Source organism: Typha latifolia, chromosome 9 (genome assembly GCF_019914945.1).
Source record: "Typha latifolia isolate L0001 chromosome 9, TyphaL0001v2, whole genome shotgun sequence".
Classification (NCBI taxonomy): domain Eukaryota; kingdom Viridiplantae; phylum Streptophyta; class Magnoliopsida; order Poales; family Typhaceae; genus Typha; species Typha latifolia.
The window spans coordinates 4,459,211-4,480,066 of NC_133094.1; the positions used below are offsets into that span (position 1 = coordinate 4,459,211).

General features: G+C 40.9%; 1 protein-coding gene across 5 annotated transcripts; it reads right to left on the reverse strand.

The window, feature by feature from the left end:
- Positions 1–1,577: 1,577 nt before the first annotated feature.
- Positions 1,578–20,233, reverse strand: LOC140795681 (uncharacterized). Of its 5 annotated transcripts, none has more exons than XM_073148392.1 (13): positions 19,722–20,233; positions 19,343–19,395; positions 18,634–18,793; positions 18,472–18,535; positions 16,076–16,155; positions 15,787–15,943; positions 14,699–14,760; positions 14,463–14,525; positions 3,802–3,860; positions 3,414–3,495; positions 2,373–2,422; positions 2,034–2,291; positions 1,578–1,906 (listed from the first exon to the last, which is right to left on the reverse strand). In XM_073148392.1, exons 1-13 carry the CDS (start codon positions 19,866–19,868, stop codon positions 1,888–1,890), a joined length of 1,254 nt encoding a protein of 417 aa, XP_073004493.1. In that variant the 5' UTR covers positions 19,869–20,233; the 3' UTR covers positions 1,578–1,887. The 5 variants fall into 5 exon arrangements, with proteins under 5 accessions (XP_073004493.1, XP_073004492.1, XP_073004494.1 ...); XM_073148391.1 differs by having other exon boundaries at positions 18,625–18,793; XM_073148394.1 differs by lacking the exons at positions 1,578–1,906; positions 2,034–2,291; positions 2,373–2,422 and adding exons at positions 2,820–3,078; positions 3,162–3,218 and having other exon boundaries at positions 18,625–18,793.
- Between the last annotated feature and the right edge of the window lie 623 nt (positions 20,234–20,856).

Here is a 20,856-nt window from a genome sequence, read left to right on the forward strand (position 1 = left end):
CTGATGATTTGCTCATATTTATTCATGCTAATATTGGATCTTCTGAAGCTCTTAGGCGCATTTTTGATATCTATCGAATTTACCAACTTTTGCATTAACTAGATAAATCTGAAGTGTTTCCCCCTCAAATTTTCTCCTCTCAAAACAAAGAGCCTATCTTAAATGTTTTTCAAATGTCTGAAGGGGCATTTCAAAGTATTAGCAACTAAAATCTCTTCAAAGCACCTTCTTGTAAAAGATTGCAAAGATTTGCTGGAGTTGAAACTAAGTTAGTAGGCCATAAGAGCCCAACGCTTACCCAAGCGGAGGTCGCTACTCTCAGTAACTTAGTTCTTAATTCTATTGCCCATGCAAGTACTCTCTTCTTTTTAAACATTCATTGTGGTGGCTGTTCGGATTTCCCAACTCTCTCAGAATTTCTCGCGAGACAAGGGTAAAGGCATCAAAGGCTTAACCACTCTAGTGCCTTCGACTGTCCACCTCTCTCTTGTCGTTAATAAGGTTCTTATGATTCTTAACCATGCTCCAAATTCGTGGATTTCTTCGGTCCCAGCATTCGTGGAAGCATGCTCACCCTCACTACTATTGCCTGGAGCTAACCAAAGGTTCTTAGCTCCATGCTTGCCATTAGGGAAGGCTTACTCAAGGTAAGTCGTATGGAAGATCTACCAGCCATCCGTCTGAGCCCTGGATGGACCGGTACCTCTTGATAAATGGCCTACTACTTTTCAAATGTAGTTTGCTGTTCTCTTTATTCCAATGTCTTAGACTTTAATTGAAAATCAGGTTTGGTGTTTGGCCTTGCATTTATGAGATCGTTTTTTTTTCCCCATTAATCTGCACTTATCAGAACCAGGTGTGCCAATGGGATCAAGGTGACAAACGCTGAAATCAAACCCAATCCAATGCTTTGATGAGATAAGAACCTTCCCCAGTTGGGTGGATCAAGGTTAAGAAAAATATGGGTCTTTTAAAAGGGCCCAAGTGAGTTAGTTGGGGTTGGGCCAAAGTTGTAGCAAAGGGTTCAATTCTACAGTTGAACCCAAGGCTTTGGAATGTCCGTGAAGCGCTGTAATTATTTCAGACGGTGAACTAATAATCAACGCTTATGGATCAAGACTGGCTTCCCCTTCTTCACGTCAATTATATTCAAATTAAGAATTACAAAATGCCTCACCAACGTTGGAGGCCAAAACTGCAAACGCAGCATTGGAGAAGATCCTTTAAAAATCTCAACTGCACCTGAAACTTGATAAGAGACTAATATTTACAAGCCAATCCACAGTTTATTAACTCGAAACACACGGAAAATTTTATTACATCTTAAGAAAATGTCATCAATCAAGGGTTTCGTCGACCAGCTGACATCGTGGACTCAGCTTATTCATCAAAGTGAGTAATTAAAAGTATACATTCAAGACCCATGAATTGCTAAAAACATAGGAACTACTAGTGTAGTAAAAATAACCAAATATAAAGTTAGATAATTATAAAAGGCAAATCAGTGATCATCTCTAACAGGGAAAGATTTAAACTACGTTCCTAAAATCACCAAACCATCACAACTCTGGAGGGCATAAACTCAATTTTTCTCTCTTTTGGATACAAAACAGGAAAACCTGAAATATCTAGTGTTCCCTTCATCAAATATACTGTGAAACATAACTATTCTATGAAGTTCTTGAACCCAGAGGAAATACACAAAGATTGCCTGCACCAATATCACATCAGATACCGCCGAAGTTGCCCGCACCAAGTACAAATTTAAAGAAACAGCACGTTTTAAGATAACTATCAGTAAAAGGACCATTCACAGAAGCAGGGATACAACTAAATAAATAGTCCTTGATCCTCCAAATTTGCCTTCCAACCAACCATCAGAAAAGCTCAATATCGATCATGGCGCCTGCATTTGAATGGAAGAAATATCATGCGAGATAATTGCATTCCAAACTCATTATCCAAGTATAATCTTACAATTTTACTACACAGTGCAATCTGAGTGCAGTTACAATCTATTAGTATGGTAGTACCTGTGCCGATCATAATCTTGATTGCGTTCCCTTGAACGAGAACGTCCCCTTCGATTCCTTGAATCATAGCTGTGTGACTTACTGCTATCCCTATCTCGCTCCCGATCATACCGGCGATCTCTATCATAACGCCGATCACGGTCTCTACTTTCACGGTCATAATCCCTCCTGCTTTCTCGACTATCAACCCTGTCCTTTCTATCTAGATCCTTATCTCTTGTTGCTTCTCTCCCACTGTCCCGACTGCGTTCTTTTGACCTAAAATACGAGTTAATGCGGTACTTATTAGAAATATTATGATAACTTTCCAATTAGCTGAACAATGAGGAAAGGTAATACCGTCTATCATCTTCAGACCGATCAATCTTTCGCCTCTTATTTCTCTCCTCCTGAGTAAGAAAAAAACATTTATTGACATTGACAAATAAAAGATTGGATATTCATATTATCATCAATAGGCAACAGATAAACTAATATTGCCTAAGATGAATCATAAAAGAAAAAAGAAAAACATAAAACTCACAAAAAAAAGAAAAGAAAAGGGTGAGAGCATTGCTGTACAGAATTACTTTGGGGACTGGATTTACCTACTTTGGGAATAAGCATGTGCCCCCACATCTGACAATCATATATATTAGCCTCAACAAATTAACAATCAAGAACTGCACAAATTTACAGCTTTCTACTTACAAATGACAAGAAAAAATTCGGATAACGAGTGCCTTAAACTTTATCGAACCATATCATCTACAAAATCTTTTGCAAAATTGAGATGGCTCATACCAAGCAGAGTTGCAGTTCAAGTACCAATCTTGGTGACATGCGTATCACTAAACAATAGGCAAAACCATGCAAGAAAAGGTCACAAAATGTGAAAAAACAGAATGTCACAATCAGCTTTAACATACTTTGCATACTATTTCCTCTGCTTACAGTTTTTCCAACCGAGAACAGTTGTCCAGATAGAATGGAGGATGACTGATTTCTTTGTCCACTTATGGCCACCTTGACTACTTCCGATGATGCCTCTCAGATAATTACTATGCTATCCAAATTAAGAAATAAGTAAAAAAAGCATAGATGATACATAATAGCATGCTGATTGTTCCTTGAAGTTAGAAAACTCACTGATGCCAAAAAAAACCGTAACTCTTTAAGGCAGAAAGTGAAACATTATACCAGCACCTGATGAACATGTGCAGAGTTCGAACTTCAACGAAATATAATAGTAAGACAAACAGATCCAAGATTAAACTAGTATATAAATGCAGTACCCTTGTTTGTAAATTACAAGTTTCGCTAGGAGGGAGAATTGATAGGTCCGGCACAAAATAATAACAGAAGCACAGTTACATAACAGTATATATTACAAAAGCATACCTGCAGTTCTACCAGCTTCTCACGGATCTGCATATAGCCCAAGTGTAGCTTCCCTCCAAAATGATCAGCAAGGCGACGATCACTAGATTCCACATGAATATCAACAAATGTCCTTCATTAGAGTATAGAATACAAATATATGGGCCCCATGACTGCATCATTCCTTAAATTGATCTATACTAGCAAGAAGAAAATTGTGCATAATTTAACAGAAAAAAGTTTCTCTGCATAACAGCTATAAAAAAAAAGAACTGCTAGACAGGGCCTGAAGTACACTAGTTGAAAAATAGTTGCGGTGATCAGTCTAGACTAGTTCTTTTAGCCCCCAGAATATAAGACCACATTATTATATCTATGAACTAGCATTTAATAAAGAAAAAGTCATTACTTGTCATAGACGCTCAAAAAAGCTCCACATATGTCGCATAGTCGTAACTTCTGATCGGTCTGCAAAATGGATTGAAATTCTATCATTGCCACTTCCAAATAAAGCAGGCCAAACATTAGTCATCATAGTTAATAAAATCATAGAAGATCAGCTGCATCCAATCATCTCCGAAAAAGAAGGCAACCAAATATCTAGGCAAAAACAATCAGAACTAGAGAGGCAATTGGATGTTTACGCCAAGCTCATCAAGCATAACCAGAAACAATTCTCTGATATAATGAGACCTCCCAAATTTAATTAGAAATACATCAATATACAAAAACAGGATGGAGAAGTGGTGTAACATTTATAAATTATGAAGATTATGAACATTTATCAAACTACATAATGCAAGTCAGGAAAACAATTGTCATGTACAACTTAAAAGTTAAACCTTCCACCACCTCAACCAGAAGGTATGGCAGTGGTGTAGAAGGCAGCAAAACAGCCCATTCTTGATAAAGGCTGCTTTATGAGCAAACCTTGCTAGCGAAACTTTGTCAAGGCCATGCCTTCAGAACCATTCACAAAGTTGACAATGTAAATACATTGGATATACTTATATGCCTATGTCATGCTAGATATTCACTTGTTTAATAAGATGCATTAACTTAAGCAACGATGGTGCCATACAGCATATAGATATCAGGATTTTCTTATTCCTATTACTACTGAAACTTCGTTACAGTTAGAAAATGGAGGTACCTTACTTTGACAGGAATCGACAGGATTGCAAGGAATTAGACAGTGAGCTGAAAGTGGGTGAATCAGAGACCAATTTGATAGATCTGTTTTTTTTTTTCAGCAGTATGATTAGTTTTGAGATGCCAATGTTGGAGGGATGGTGGCTTTGACTTGGTAATGTCATGCCACCTCATCTAAAGTGTCAATCAGCAATAGGAAAAAAGACAACGACAGAAAGGAAAAACAATATATACGTATATGGTACAAGCAGCATTTGGAGGTGGTGATGGGGCACCAAACTCCATGACACACATCGCCTAACTCTTACTTTGCCTGATATCTTAGTCTTCATCTGCATCCCTCTGAGTTTTGGCTTTAAATCCTAGAAAATGTGTGCATTATTTGTAGTTTTCCATGAAGAGCTCTAGATAATAGTGGCAAATCAAGAGTATTCTCTTTTTTCTTCCTCCTCCCTTTTGTTGGTGGGCCAGTTAAAGGTTCGCCATCCCTTTTTCTACTCCAATCAATCACCCTAAGGAAGAGAACACTGCTAAAGTTCCCTTCCTCATCAAGAACTCTATAGATGATCCTCAATTTCTCTTTAAACTCCTCTCATTGTATCCATTGTTGTAGTGTAGATTTATTTCATCCATTACATCGCCTATCCTAAATTCTTCTTCATAGATAACCCTCCAGTAAGTCTCCTCTTGAATGTCTCCCTCATGCTTAATACTTGAGATTCTTTCAATTTGGATCTTATATATCATGAAATTTTCTGTTGCTCCACTACTATAAAGTTTATACATTCAGTTCTCAACTCATGTTATTGTTGCCAACATATACTGAAAATTGATCAATTATAGTAGCATACAGATTATCTGGACAGCTAAATTCAGCCCATATCCTTAGCCAGAATTGAAATTCAAAAATGCATAAAAGATGCCAGCCTGACAAGAGCTGGGATCAAGTTGCCTAATTACATAATGGACTAAAGATCAGTTAAATACTTTTTGAAGGCTAATTAGTGAAACCTAATTTTAGTGGAGAATAAGAAGCTTGGATAAAGATCATTTGTAAGAACTGAAAAATAAAACAAAGGAAGAGCATGCACGCACATGCACTACCACCACATCCCCCCCCGCCCGATTCCCTCACCGATACGAAAATTCGATCTCTCTATAAATAAAAACCCTAATTTCACCTTCTCTCTCTCCTCCCACCTCTCATCTTCGTCTTCTTTTATTTACCAAGAGCAAATCACTGGAGTAATCGGAGTCCACCACTCTTCTCTCTGGTTAGTCCTCCCAGCCCCTCAAAGTTAATTAAAGTTTAATAGGTGAGATTATAAATACCTAAAAATTCGGGGTTGTGGCTTCATCGGCAAATCACACCGCCCGACAACTTTGAGTTGTTGCTGCTTTGTCACTAAAAGCTTCACGCTGTCAACCTCGTGCCGAAGATGTTCTCCTTTAGAGCTCTCATGGCTCAGGTTGCCATTGGCCATAGATGGGAGTCCTTCCACTGTCGGTCACCATGGCTAATCTCTTTTTCCTTCTTTTCTCTCTCTCTTTCCTTTCGTCGATCTCCTCAAGGAAGAGGATGAGGTTAGGCTCGAGCTCAACCCAAGCCAACCCAATTAAATTTCGAGTTCAGGTTGGACTTCGAATCTAAAAGACCCAACCCGCAGACCAACCCATGAATAATAGTGGGTTTGGGCTTTAAGCCCAAACTATTTAGTGGATTTTGGTAGGCTATGGACCAGCCATAGCCTTATAACTGCCAGATCAGGGAAGACTAGATGGCATTAGTAGCTATCTTGCCTTCCTCCGCTCAAACAAATGCTAAGAAAGATAGCAGTCACAAGAAGGCGGCTTCTTGCACGAACAAATCTTTTGAAGGACATGGCCTACCTGGGACTGGTAAAGGTTTAGCCCAACCCTTAAATTTGCCCATTTTAGCCATTTAATTAGTTATCAATTTCAAAAATTATAAAATTTATTAAATTAAAATATGTTATTTATTTTATTATTAAAGGTGGTGATTTTTCCTAACACGTGGACTAGTGATTTTAGTCATTTGACCTAGACTCGGGTGAGTAGATTTATTCACATATTTATTCGTCTTGTATTTCGTGCTGTTTTATTAGATCATATATATTTTTGTCTGCAAATTAATTATTATAATTCTGTGTGCAAATTATATGACTCAATGTATTACTATGCTCTGTGCAATTACCAATGTATTAGTGAAAAATTATAATTGATATTTGCTATGACTTAGATAACAGTCCTGACATAAATTACTTGCAACTTTTTATTGTGACTCAAGTCTATATTATTCTATTTGCCTACTTGTGAAACCTGAATGGAGGCGCCACCAGCGACGACGGGAGGAGAAGATGTGCACCAGAGGAGGGCATCATCGTCGAAGGCGTCGGAGCCGGAGGAAGCAAAGCAGTACGTAGCGGGCAAAAGAAATCCTAGGGAGGCCAACAGATCCTGGGCTTCTGTAGCGGCGGAGAGCAGAAAAGCTCCAGTAAAATCGGGAGCTATACCGGCGGAGATCCTGGCAAAACTTCGCAACCAGCTGGAAGACAGTGTGGTGATCGACCCAGAGGTGCTGGAGAAATGCCGGAATAGGTGGAAACTATCACTATTCGGTAGATTCCTGGGTAAGGGCATACCGCTGGCTTGGATGAAAACCATGTTAGCTAAGCTATGGGCGGGGATAGAAGGATTCTCGGTCTCAGACATGGCGGAGGGATACTATGTATTTAGATTCGAGAAGGCGGAGGATCTGGATCATGTGCTGATCAACGGACCGTGGACAATTCAAGGGCAAGTTCTCAACCTTATACCATGGCGTAACAACTTCCGGCGTCCCCGAGGCGTTCACGGCAAGCCGTGTGGATACAGCTCCATAATCTTCCGCAGGAATACTAGGAACTGGAGGCACTTATTCCAGTTGCAGCCTTCTTTGGCAGACCTCTACGGGTAGATGAAACAACCCTAGATCACTCCAGAAGCAGATTTGCCCGGGTGTGCATCGAGGTAGACCTCAGCAAACCTCTGAAAACAGCGGTTTGGCTTGGGCAAAAGGAAGAAAGAGTAAACCAAAGAGTGCTGTATGAAAGCATCCCAAAATTCTGCTTTAAGTGTGGGAGGATAGGGCATAAGGTGGAAGAGTGCGAGGTCACAGCCAAAGAACAAGGAGTGGAGCCGCCGGCGACAAACGACGGCGAGGGAGGTGGCGAACAGCAAAGTACAAACCCTAACCTGACAAAGGACTTCAAGGAGGAAGACAACACTTATTATGGGCCTTGGTGCACCGTCCAAAGGAAGCCAAGATGGCAGGCTACCCAGAGAGGAAAAGGAACCAGTTACGCAAACTGTACCCCGGCAGGGGTGGGGAAAGACCAGGCTACCATAGAAAAAAAGAAAGAAGGGGCAAAAAAGCCTAGAGAAAGGAATCAATTTCCACAGAGCTACACGGCCCACGGCAAGGAAAGGAGTGCAGGCCAACACGGCAAAGACCATCAGCAGGCCAGCACCAGTAGGAAGACAGATGATGGATTTGGCATAGAAAGACGTCTACGTCGCCCGCACGCTTCCCATGCAGACCAAGAGTATGTAGAGAAGATGAAGAAGGTGGCGGAGTCTAACCAAGGAGAAGAAAGAGCAAAGAAGGATTCCTCGAATCCGAGGCCAATCACGTCAGGAGGTGTGGTAATTAAAGACCGAGCGGCAGGGCCCGCGTTAAGTAAGCAAGCCAATGGAGAGAAACAGAAGGAAGTACGGATGGAGGACCCCGAAGGCGACACCGAGGGCGATCATTTAATGCTAGACGAGATGGATCTGGACGGCAGATATCGCAACTCGACAGGTGTAGGAGCGGTGAAGGGAAGAACTGATGTTGTCCAAGGGATAACAGTGTTGCTGGGCTCGAGAGACCAGTGGGCTCAACAGTCGGCCTACGTCAAAACAGTCAGAAGCCTTGGAGGAGCGCGATGGAACACCAGTGACTATCCGGCTCACTTTGTCCAAGATGGACTAGTCTCGGCCGGCTTTACCCCTACCTCTGTGCAACAAACAAACCCACCGGGAAAACATGGGGAAACGGTGGCTAGAGTTAAACGGTGCTTATTATTGGCAGACCGGGAGGGGGAAGTTAAGGAAGGAGATGAGAGACACCTACAGGTGGCGCTGGTGGCAAACAAAGGAACTGAAGCTCCCAGTGAGAAGGACATGGAGCTGGTGCTGGCAAATGAGGATACCAACGGAAGTGGAAATGACATATCCACCTCTAAGAGAGGTCGGATTCACTGACAGAGCGCCGGCTCGCCATACCTTAAGGTTTAGCAATGTTAAAAACCTTAGTGTGAAATTGCATAGGTGCCCGCAAGAAAGAGGCACTAGACCGTTGTAGAGTAATGATCTGGGATCATAAACTGGACATGTTAGCCTTGCTAGAAACGCATACCAACTGGTTGGAAGCGGAGCAGGTGGCAAAGAAGCTTGGAAGAGGATGGGCGTGGTTTGCCATCCCTGCACAAGGCCGTTCTAGAGGCATCCTGGTTCTCTGGAACAAGGAGATTGGGTGGGTGGACGTGGCAGCTGTATCAAGATATGCTGCTCACCTTACTATTACCCTCACGTCGGGACAAACCTGGATTTGGACTACAGTTTATGCTAGCACCCTCCTTGAAGGTCAGCAAGAACTATGGGAAGAGATGAAGAACATGGCCGCCATCAACACACCATGGGCAATCATAGGAGACTTTAATGCTTTCCTTTCCCTGCAGGAGAAGCGGTGCAGCGGAGAGGTATCCCTGGGGCCAAAGGGAAAGGCCTTTGCGAAGTTCGTGGACGAGATGGGGTTGTGCGACCTAGGGTATGAAGGCATCCCATACACTTGGTGTAATAACCAAAAAGGCATGCGACGCATTTGGATCCGACTTGATAGAGCCCTGGGCAACACAGAATGGGTGAGCGAACACCCGGATTGCAAAGTCCAGCATCTGGACCGGGGTGCTTCGGATCATGCGTCGCTACTTCTCAAGGTCCCGGCAGACACGACAAGGAGTAAGAGACCATTCCGGTTCGAGCTCCTCTGGATGGAATATGAGTGCCAGAACATTATGAAAGACACCTGGACGCGGCACGCCGGGGGCAATCCAATGCATGCGTTCACCCACCGAGTTAGCGAGCTGAGAAGAAGTCTGAGCAGATGGAACCGCGAGGCAGTGGGGAGTGTGGAGAGGTGGCTGAAAGACAAACACCAAATTGGCAGATCTAGAAGAGCTGGACGCCAACGGCCTGCTGACGGAGGAGGGCATGCAGAGTTTGAGAAGCCTATACAATTGCAAAATCATAACAGACAACTTAATATCAAATGGCTGCAAAGATCCCGACTTAGGTGGACGGAGGAAGGAGACCGAAACACCAAATTCTTTCATATCTCGGCTACCATGAGAAGAAAACGTAACAGGATCTCAGGTATCATGGGTGAAGAGGAAAGATGGGTGCAGGAGCCTGATGAAGTGAGCCAAATCTTCACATCTTTCTACCAAAGCCTATGGGGGGAAGTGGAAGAGCAAGACGTCATGAGAAATGAGTGGCCCTCACTACCAACCATATCGACCGAGGAAGCGTTGGCACTAAAGAGGCCTGTGACGGCGGAGGAGATCAAGGATGCGGTGTGGAGGCTACCGCGAGGCAAAGCCCCTGGCCCGGACAGGATGCAAGCGGAAGTCTATACCAAGTACTGGGACACCATGGGCGGAAGCCTCTGCCAGGCAGTTGGCCACTTCTTCACCAGTGCGACAATGCCAAAAGCTTGGGGTGACACCTTCATAACCCTGATTCCGAAGAAGGAGCACCCAATTAAGGTGGCGGATTACCGACCCATTGCACTGTGTAATGTCATGTACAAGGTTATTGCAAAGGTCATGGTAAGCAGACTAAAGATGGTTCTGTCCAACATCATCGGACCGGAGCAAGCGACCTTTGTGGCCGGCCGAAGTATAGAAGATAACACGCTGGCAGCCTAGGAGGTGGCTCACTCAATGGCTGCAGATAAGGGAGGACAACCTATTATGATGATCAAAATGGATATGGAAAAGGCGTATGATCGGGTTAGCTGGCAGGCGATGGTAGGAGCGTTACAGCGGATGGGCTTCCCTACACGGTGGTGCAACTAGGTGCAGGCGTGTATCGCTTCCCCCCGGTTCGCCTTGCTGATCAACGGGAGCCCGACCAATTGGATCACGCCGAGGAGTGGTCTGAGACAAGGAGACCCGCTATCACCCTACCTTTTCATCATCGTCACGCAAGTGTTGTCGAGGATCATCAATGAGAAAGTAGAACAAGGTTTCCTGCGAGGGTATAGGGTTAGGGATGTGCATCTGTCTCATCTGCTATATGCAGATGACCTTCTGCTCATGGCGGAGGCTTCAAAGGATAATGCTAAAAGCATCCTAGAGTGCCTGAGCCGGTACGAGCACATCACAAACCAGAGGGTGAACTACAACAAGTCGGAACTGTACCTGCCAAACAGGATCGGGGCAGAAGAAGGAAGACAACTCAGCGTTCAACTCGGCTTGAAAGTGGCAGGCATGCCATTCAAATACCTCGGGGTGCATATCTCGGGGAGGAGAGTGAAGGTGAAAGAGCAGCAGGAGCTGGTGGAGCAGATCGGCAAGAGGCTGGCTAGATGGAAATGGACGCTCCTATCCCAAGCCGGCAAGCTAACCCTGATCAACGCAAAGACCGCTAGCGATCCCCGATATCGGGCCGGGCAAAGACGTGGGTGCTGGACGGGGTACTGGAGGAGATAACCAAAAAAGCACGGACTTTCCTGTGGAAGAACAACGACGGCCACGGCCTACACCTGATGAACTGGGATTAGGTTACCTTGGCCAAGCGGCAGGGTGGCCTCGGAGTCCGTCGACTCAGAGATGCAAGAACAACCCATCTGGGAAAGCTGGTTTTCAAAATGCTAAACAGGGAGCAGGCGCCATGGATCAGAATCATGCAGGCCAAGAACGGGTGCCTGCACCCGTGGGAGTCAAAGAAGAACCAAAACTCATCGTGGATGTGGCGGGCTCTAACAAAAATCGCCAAGCAGCTAAGAATGGGCTGCAGAGTGATGATAGGGAATGGTAAAGACACGAGAGCCGCCTACGACCCATGGCTGCACGAGGTCCCGTGGAGCAGACAGCTGAGGGAATTGGCGAACGTGCTAATGGAAGAAAACCTGAGAGTGGTAGATATCACCAAAGACCAAAGAATGGACTACAAATGAGACCGGGTAAGGAGGCGGGGTCTGATTTGGCGTATGAGATCTCAACCTTCCCCATGGGTGCCGCCACCAGTGAGGACAGGTGGATCTGGTGGCCGCACCCAAGGGGAACTCCATCTGTTAAAGCCATCTATCACTCCCTACTTCCTCAGAGCGACCACCTCTGGGAAGGGTGGAGAAATCTATGGCGACTACCGATAGCTCCGAGGATCAGAGTTTTCTGTTGGAAACTACTGTGGGGTAGGCTCCCAACGCGAGCTTATCTCCAATATATTCACGTTGGTTCAGAGGAATTATATGCTATGTGCGGTTTGTTCCGCGAGACGATCGAACATCTCATGTTTACGTGCAGATACAGCCGAGGGGTGTGGGAGATCCTGTGCACCAGAGAAGGGGTGGAGACCGCGATGATAGACCAAGAATGGATCACGAGAAAGTGGAGTACAATTAAAGAGGATGACTGCCGGATCAAAGGGACGATTGCATGCACGCTGTGGTCCCTTTGGAAAAGCAGGAATGGAGTGGTTTTCGGAGAGAAGAGGACGCCGGAGCTAGCAGTGGTCCGAACAACAGTCGCGATGGAGGAGGAATACAGGCATAAACAAAGGGAAGACTCTGAAGACATGGAAGAGTAGGAAGATATGGGAACCACCGCAGCCGGGTTGGATCAAAGCTAACACCGACGGCGCACTAAGAGCCGGCGCGTATCAAGGAGGTGCCGCGGCCATTTTTCGCAATGCAGATGGAGAGCTAGTCCAGGCGGTATGGGAGCCGTGCCCGAGCAACTCGGCACTACAAACCGAGCTCTGGGCTATCAGAATGGCTCTGAAGGTGGCGGGAAGAGGTTGTAGGTTGGAGATTGAAACGGACTGCACAGAGGCCATCAGGTGCATGCAGCAGATTGAGCACAGCCCATGGCGCGTTTGCAATCTGGCGCAGGAGTGTGCTGAGCTCGCAAAAGATTTTGTAGAAGTTAGGCTCTCCCACGTAGGGAGAGAAGCTAATACCATTGCTGACTGGGCAGCAGCTAAGGCAAGCGTGGCCTCTGGCTACTGCTCTTTTGAGCGGCCAAGCAACGCTCCCCCAGAACTTTGTAACCTCATCACTGTCGACGCAGTTACGTTTCGACAGTCCATTAATAAATAGCTAGGCACAGCTCATTGGCAATCAAAAAAAAAAAAAAAAGACTCAAATCTATTTGAAAGTCCAGAGGAGAGAGTCATGTTTTAGATTACTATGGTGGCTTTCTTAGGTGACTCTAGCGGCATTAAGAAACAGTCTTATATTAGATTGAAAAACTTCCTAAGGTAATTTTAATCTCTCAATGGTTTACAGAGACTGGGTGAATTTGTGACACCTCCTGATGACCCTTAAAGGAAGAAACATAATATGTTTATCATATAGTGATACCTCCTAATGACTCTGATCGGATCAGCTATGAAAAAAAGACCCGAACGTCATCTCGAATTGACTTCTAATTGATGTGAATCCATAGGGTATTGACATAATTGAGACATATGATATTATTAATATTAAGAGAAATTCAGTATATTGACAAGAAACATGTTATGATTTATGATTTACGTTATTATTACATGTCTTATTATTATTGTTGTTATAAACAAATCTAGTGAAATTATCATTTTACATTTTATATTACTAGACTTGAATTTATTTAAAGTTATAAATTTTGAATTTATTTAGCTTTTGAGTGGATTCCATTCACTGAGCTATAAATATTGGCTAATGGGATTCCCCTTCTAACAAATTCAGTACTAGTCAACGTGATGACTAAGCGAAATATACTAGAACCCCACCTCTACTTAGGATCTACCAATTTTTATCTTTCAGTTCTGCTGGTCTTTATGTTTTAAACTATTTTGTTAATTCAGTTCAATTAGAGACATAGTAGTAGTGACATTAGTCATTTTTATTGGATTACATTTATTGTAGTCAGATATTCATAAATTCTTGTTATTATGGACTTAGAAAATTTATTAGGCTTCATGTATCTCAAGTGTATTAAGAGGTCCATGGCCGATCATGATTTTAATTTTGGATCGTGACAATCATCATCATGATGACTAAGATAGCATTGAGAAACCAAGAGAAGGATTCCAAGAGGAAGATTTCCAGAGAATAAGAAAGAGAGAATGGTGATGTTTCTATATGTTATTTTCAGTATTGAGCTTGTTTCACATGACATTTGACATGTACTAAAAGTATGATACTACAAGATCATGAATCAGAATGAGAAAAGATATGTTTATCCAGTGACAACTTATATGACTATCAACTCTTTTTCACTTATAGAAAATGGTTTTTCTATATGTTATTTAGGATGTTGCAATAAGGAGGGAGTAAGCTTGGAAGTCCCAATTTGTTCTTCTATCATATGGCTTAACTAAGTATTTAAAGCACATAAGTTAAGCCAAAATCACTTGAAGGATTAAAATCTGTGTCCAGAGAGCTGTATAATATGGACAAAGGTCCACTACTATGGACTATGGAGGTAAACCATCAAAATTCTGACTATTACATTGATTAACTCTATTTTGCAGCTAAGCAAATAAATTGATTTTGTATATGAAACAAAACTGATTACAAAAACAAAAATCACAAATATAAGCTGAACTCACAATTCGAACATCAGCAGCTGTGTACTTTGATGATTCCACAACTGGCTCTTGTCGTGCACCCAACTGATGAAAAAACAAAATATATATGTAAGATTATTTAAGTATCACATAAAGCCCAAAGAGACAAAAAGAATGCCACATAGAAGAACATTTATGTATATCAATTCATGAAATCAGCTTAAAAATGCTGATACAGAAATTGACAAGAGAAATCCTCTGAATCAGAAGGCCAGAACCTTTTTCAGAGCCTCAGCCTCTTCCAAAGCTTTCTGAGCCTCATCTATCATTCCCTTTTCACCTACAAAGCAAAAGGAGAATAAGGACATTAACTAATTTTTCATATGCCACTACAAACAATTGAACAAGCAGTATAGCTCAACCAGGCACATTTGACTGATTTTAGTATCAAGTACATGGGTAGTATCATAAAACATATAAGTGCTTCTGTCAAATATTCTACTTTAAACTCTACAAAAGGTAGATTAATATCAGAAAACCCATTGCAGCTGCTTCAAAATATTTAAACACTTTTGACCACAAGGACTCAGAAGATCCTTACAGTTGCCTAAGCATCAGAACATCTTAACACCTATCAGATTTATTTTCTCTCTCAAAATAACCATAACCTTGAGGTCGAGTTGAGCCACTAACGTCAGCTTGAGCACAAGTCAAGACACCAAAATGTCAGCTCAAGCTCAGATCACTCTACAAATGAGCTGCTTGGCTCAGCTCATTTCTAAAGAAACCAATTTGAGTTCACCAACTAGAAAAACTAATACCACAGGTATAAGACATATAGGATGTCAAACATTAGTTGATAGTTCAGAGAAGTTCTATAGAGACCTAAAGGGCTATCAATCTACCGATATAAGACAAAAAGAGGCTGACGCAAAATGGAAGATAATAAATGTATACCATCTGCGATTTGAACTGTGGGCATCTTAAGATGAAGCAAGCATTCAAACTGACTAAAATTGGAAGCAAGTGCTAAACAAGTTTGAAGCCTTATGAATGTACTGCATACATATATTATCTATATGAGCTAAATTGAGTCAAGCTCAAGCAAGCCAAGACGATCCATAAACGAGCTGAGATCTACCGGCTTGTGAGCCAATGAGCTTCCTTGGCGCCGCTATTATACCACATGTGCTTATATACACACACACACACACACACAAACACACACACACACACACACACGAAGATACAAAATTAAGGTAAAATATTATTAAAGATAACTTAAAATGTTAGTACAAATGTCATTAAGAAAAGTAACAATTAGGATATATATCATATAATAGTATAATACAACGGTGTAGCATACCAAGCTCTTCAGCTTTCTTTAACTTTTCATTTATCATTTCCTGGGTACGAGGATCTGGAGGAGCAAGTACAGGCACTGCTGCTAATTGGGGAGGATTTTGATTTGGTTGTGGCAATGAAGCCCTATCTTTGTTAAAAGCATCAAGAAGTAGCACTGCCTGCAACAAAACCAAGAATGACTGTCACACTGGAAGTAACTATAGTGACCAATAAATTTATTGAATTAGCAAAATATTCAGGTTCAAACTAGTTATATAAAGTAAATTGGAAGTTGCACTACTGAACAGTACCTGTTTATCAGCTCTTTTGGCTCTTAGCTCTTCCACCACTTCCAGAGCCCGAATTTTACTGTCAGTTTTCCCTTCAAAATCTGATTATACATAGAGCATGAACAGGTCATCAGAATTTTACACATCAAAAAGTTGTTCAGAATGATCTCCCCATGTAAACAAATCAACTAAATAGCAAACATGTCATAGTACATGTTAAGAAAAGACATAAATTTCAAAAAAAAAGAAGTGACAATGAAAGAACACTATAACTTATCAGGAAACATAAAGAGAGAACTGAGAGTTAGAACTCAGTGTGTTAAGACACAGACCAAGCTACATTGAACTAAATTAAGGGTACATTTAATTATACCCTGTTGCCAAAGGCAGTCAAAACTCAAAACCATCCTCTTCACAACTTCAAAATGATTTCACCAGTAAAACACCCCAGAAAAATTGTAAGAACAGCTTTCATGACTATTCTCTGTCCAAAATGGTGCAGACATGCTCAACAAAATGAGGTGAATGAATAGCGTATCACTACAAGTTTAGCCACAAGTGCTCCAGAGATGTTACTCTCTATCTTTTTCAAATATAAATCATTTTGTATATCTATTAGCACAGAGTGAATTTGTTGTCATACTCTTAAAGAGAACATGTGGCTACATAGAAAGAAAGCAGAGTTTTGGCAAACATGAGAGGTGATATCTTCAATGCTATACCACCTTAGCATAGAATTTTCTCTAGCAAAGGGCATTATTGAACACCTTGCTTTCCAAATAAGTCCATAACAAGGAGATGAAGCTGCAACATTTTATGGTTATAAGTACCTGATCTTGAAACTTCTTTATAATACAATATTGTTTATTATTTCCAAGGAGCTTAATTCTCACATCATTCTTCAATATGATCTTGACTAGATGTCCTTAAAATAGGCCACAAACAGCACATATATGCACATAAGAAGAAACTTGCACACATACAGATCCTAATAACCATGTTCACATACCTGAACACACCAAAAAAAGAAATGACTTATGAATATGCAAGATGCCTAAGACTTGCTGATTTTAAGACTTTTAAAAGACATACAAGTAAAATACTTATTCAGACACAAACTGGACTTCACTGTTACTCTAAAAAGGCCCAAAACAAACATAAGTACTTTACGCCAAAATATACATGCATGTCCAATTTCAGTGCTACTTCAAGTAAAGTTATCATCATCATCCAATCCTCTTCCGACATTATTAGAATGTACAAAGCACAACTTCAAAATGGGAAGACTCCGAAAGAACAAATGATTTTATGATGAGCTGTTAAGCTAACATCCTAGTCCGAAAATTGGTGCCACATTCTGGACTGAAGCAAAAATCAGACAACAGGCAATAGGCCAGTAGCAAGACCGACCATATGCTAAGATCAATTTGCATGTAGTTTGGTTATCTTATTCATTAATAGACATGTTATTCTCGTCCAAAACCAATTACACCATTATAGATATGTGGCACGATTTTTCTCCCAAAATGACGAGATAAAGATTCCATTTGTTTGGTTGATTCTTTCTTTCTGGTACCTAGTGTCATCTTTCACACACATGGCTTAATTTTTACATTATCATATAATTCCTCAATGTATTCTTCTAACACTAATCTACTATTAGAAGGTGAATGCAACATAAAATCTCCGCACATTACTTGTTATTTGATCTTCCTATAGAAATTTACATTTTTCTTTCCCATTAGTTTTTGAGTTAAACAATTAGGCAGTCTCTCAATGTAGAAAGCCATAAAGAAGAATGTTGTAGACAGTTTCATATTCAATCTTATCTGAAAATACAACTTCGACTTATCATAACCACGATGTAATCCAAATGTAATTATCCTCTCCGATGTTAAGGTGCTCAATAGTATTGAAATCTGCATTTCTTGCTACTTCCGGAGAATCTGTTATTATTACTGGCCATTCAGAATCCACATGTATCAAGAAATGCTACAGACTGCTTCTTCATAGCTCCCTGACTAGCTTTCATTTTCCAAATTTCTAACTTTATAGTCACAACAGAATAACCATTTCTTAAAGATATTTATTTTTCATGTTCTAAAATGTAGTATGTGACTATATGCATGCATCACTTTAACATCCTATGTTATTCTAAAATGTTGTATGTTTCATGTTTGAACAAATAGTTAAAGAAAAAAAGAAAAAGGTATAATTAGCACTTGTGTGTGTATCACTAATACAATTGCCTTCCTTCTCCATACCTTCTCTCCAAACACCTCTTCACAACACAACAGAAAAAATTCCACAGCTAAATAGATAAGCATGAATTATCTATGATATGCAATAAGGATTAAAAACTTAAAATAATAGAAAGCAACAATTATGTCAGATTCTTTGAAAATAAGATAACTTACCAAAATCATCCACTTCTTTCAATTTCTCCTTTATTTGTTTTGACAACTCCAAGATCTCAGCTGTCTGCAAATTAATTGAAAGGGAGAATGAATATGAACGATTGACGCAGTCCAACAACTGATGAAAAATACAAAAATAGAAGCAGCCAAAACCTGGGTAACCTCAGATACAGATATTGCAATGGCAGCCTTAGCATCCTCATCCTCCAGACGCTTAAGTGCTCGTTGGATTTTCCTTTCGCACTCAACAATAAGTCTTTCTATCATATCCTCAAGTTCTCGATCAAAATTGTGTGTACCTTTAGTTTTTGCTTCTTCATATCTACAAAAGCTCAGGAAAATGATATTTGCGGAAGTTTCAAAGGCATCATTACACAATAAGGGCTAGAGCTTTTGAACAAAATATCATCGAGATCTAGTTGCTAGTTCACCACATAAATTGCTCAGTCAATTGAATAAACGGGAGGCTTGAACAACTTGACAAGACAATAACAGGTTAGTTGATCCAATGGCATTAAGAAACTAACCAAGAATTATGTAAAATATCAAAAGGACTAATTCCATGGGAATGCCTACCACCAGACAACAGAAAATGGCAAGAAGAAAGATCTGACATATCATTTTACAACTAAAGATGACTTCTTTCGCATTTTGTAGCCCAGATAATACCTCAAATTATTTATAGAATATTAGAAATATGCTCGGTCGATACATCATGTCAAGTAACTGTAACAATCTAGACAAAAGTAAAGATATATTACAGCGAACACATGTATGTTCCTAATGAGAACCAGCAGTTTTCACAGACCATCTAAAACTTTTCACAATAAGTGGTCAAACAAATCAAATATACTATCAGAATGAAGGATACTCTTTCCTCAGCTGTAAGGAATGAACCTTCGGACAAGGACCCAGATCCATTTTCTGTCATAAGAAAAGCATCACCGTATTTAAAAGTGAGAAAACGTCTTCTGAACTCCTAATTCATCTAAGATTACAATCCCTTTCTCTAAAAGAAGGAATTACATATAAATAAGAACTTAAAAATTCAGAAAAGTGGCAGAAATCATAGTTCGCAATTACCGGCACAATTTATAAGCCAAAAAAAAAGATGACTGACAAAAGGAAAACTAAGAAAAATTCAAACTTCCAAACAAACAGACAATCGCGAGTTAGCAAAAAAGCAAGGAGATTGGAGATCTATCACTAACAATTAAAAAGAGAACTAGGGTTTTGGAGAAGGTAACGACCGTGAGCTGGAAGAGGTCGTGAGGGCAGAGGCCGGTGAGGTAGAGGCGGCAGACGTCGCGGTCGTAGTACTTGCGGTTCACCTCGGTCACGTCGCCGTTGCGATTGGCCCCCATGAGGACGTCAAGCTGCTTCCGGATTGCATCCATCTTCCTCTCCCGGTTAGGGTTAGGGTTAGGGTTAGGGTTAGGTCGGAGTCAGGGTTTAGGGTTTTATCTTCTTCCCAAATCGCAATCCTCTTCGAAGCGGAAGTATATAGAAAGGGAGAAAGAGGGGGGGAGAGAGAGAGATCTCTTCACGTTCGACTCGGCTGCTCGGTTTATTAGCAGCGGTACAGACGACAGGGACCAGGATTGCTTTGCTTGTGTACTCTGACTCGTCTTTTTTTTTCTTTTTTTTTCTTTTTTTGTATTTAAGAACTTCAATAACAAAGGACAGAGCGCCCCCAAAATGTTACAATCTCTTGCCAGAAGAGAAGAGGGAACTAGCAGCGTCAAGACATAAGATAAAAACGAGCTCACACATTTTTGAGCCCGTCCACAAAAAATAGGAAGAGGTTAACCTTGCATGCTTTGCTAGATAGTTAGCAGCAAAATTTCCTTCTCTAAGGTTGTGCTTAATTTTAACTTTTGTGAAGGAAAAGAAGAGGTGTAATAAATCATTAATTAGGTTTTTTGTAGGCCGGTTGTCTACTCCTTTCGCCAAAAACTGAGTGAGCTATTTAGAGTCCGTTCGATAATCGAGTAATGGATGCCGAGTTTTTTAGCTTGTTCTAGAGTCTTGCGCACGGCCCAAGATTCAATAGTCAGTGCACTTTCATAATTGGCAAGAGCCCTACCTACCAAAAGAACATCAGCATCAGTACAACTCAAGCTTCCTTTCTGTTTTCCTTACCATAAATTGTAGTTTATTTTAAAAAAAAGTATATATTACCTTCTTATATAAGCTAAATTTAAAGACACTTCGTAAATTTTCATTTGTATTACTCAATTGTCTTATGGTTGTATTTGATATGCAATTACTCCACAGATATTACTTTTGATATAAAAAGACTAAATGTGTCTTTTATATTTTTAATAACTCGACAAAACATTGCTACTCTCATTTTTGTATCATTTAATAACTCAACAGATTATT

Coding starts and splice junctions, on each gene's coding strand:
- LOC140795681 (XM_073148391.1), bottom strand. CDS start 19,868: ATGGATGCAATCCGGAAGCAGCTTGACGTCCTCATGGGGGCCAATCGC. Junction 19,396..19,721: donor ACGACCTCTTCCAGCTCACG/GTCGTTACCTTC, acceptor TTCTTATGACAG/AAAATGGATCTGGGTCCTTG. Junction 18,794..19,342: donor TCCTTACAGCTGAGGAAAGA/GTATCCTTCATT, acceptor GAGCTTTTGTAG/ATATGAAGAAGCAAAAACTA.